The following is an 872-nucleotide window of genomic DNA, read 5'->3' as shown; positions in this document are numbered from 1 at the left end:
GAACTCGGCTATTGCGGACAATGCCAAATTCAACATATTGATGGCAGACCTCGTCAGAGTAATGCGAAATGTCTCCTGCATGTCATAACTAAATACGGATTTGAAATATAAGATTAATTAATGTTTTATATTTACCAGTTCTTGTGCGATCCACCGCAAGGTATTGCTAATCCAAGCTTTTCTCTCCTTTGTAAGACAATTAGCATTATCAACCGCCTGTTTTAGAATTGTCGAGCTTTCTTGAACCTTAGCTTGCCAAGCTACATAACTCGGTCTTTTAGTTGTAAGCTTAAGTCTGGCAGCCGCTGCCTTTAGCTGCGCCATATCGGATGACAGGTCGTCTGTATTAATTGTCTGCTTCATCTTAACTTTCTGTGGGCTGCATTCCAGTATGACATCCAGAGATTTAAAAGTGGTATCTTTAGAAGATGTCACAAAGCAGGATTGAGGTCGCTGAATGTAACGAGTCGGTAAGGTAGCATACTTTCCTGTATTACTATTCACAAGGTCAGATGACAGAGAGATTTTATTTCTTTCTTTCTTTTGGAAAGGATTCAAGAGAACAACGTCCTTTTGGGGACTTAAACTCCCAAGTACAGTGTTATTCATTATTGATATGTTTAATTTTTCAGCGTCTGTAGAATATAGAGAAACCAAAATAAAGAATAAGTAACTGGAATACACACGACAGAAAATGTAAAATAAATCTGGTATTTAAATGTAAATATTAATAATTTTTAACTCGAGCGCATGGCTACACGTCTTAAGACGCCTAGCGTTCGTGTGGGCCGCTTCTGGGATGATGTTGGGCTTGCTCCAACATACATACATACATACATGCATACATACATACATATATATATATATATATA

At 37.5% G+C, this 872-nt stretch overlaps 1 protein-coding gene across 4 annotated transcripts in view; it reads right to left on the bottom strand.

Moving 5' to 3' along the window:
* LOC106873899 (protein FAM167B) overlaps positions 1-872 on the bottom strand; it is a 52,021-nt gene that overhangs the window by 12,687 nt on the left and 38,462 nt on the right. For all 4 annotated transcript variants that reach the window (XM_014921428.2, XM_014921430.2, XM_014921429.2 and 1 more), the window contains one exon: positions 136-635. In XM_014921428.2, coding sequence (XP_014776914.1) covers positions 136-609 — 474 coding nt within the window. In that variant the 5' untranslated portion in view covers positions 610-635. The remainder of the gene's footprint in view (positions 1-135; positions 636-872) is intronic.

The sequence above is a fragment of the Octopus bimaculoides genome, chromosome 3 (genome assembly GCF_001194135.2).
Source record: "Octopus bimaculoides isolate UCB-OBI-ISO-001 chromosome 3, ASM119413v2, whole genome shotgun sequence".
NCBI classification, from domain to species: Eukaryota; Metazoa; Mollusca; class Cephalopoda; order Octopoda; family Octopodidae; genus Octopus; species Octopus bimaculoides.
Note: the sequence above shows the minus strand (reverse complement) of the source record. Positions and strands in the feature narration are given on the sequence as shown.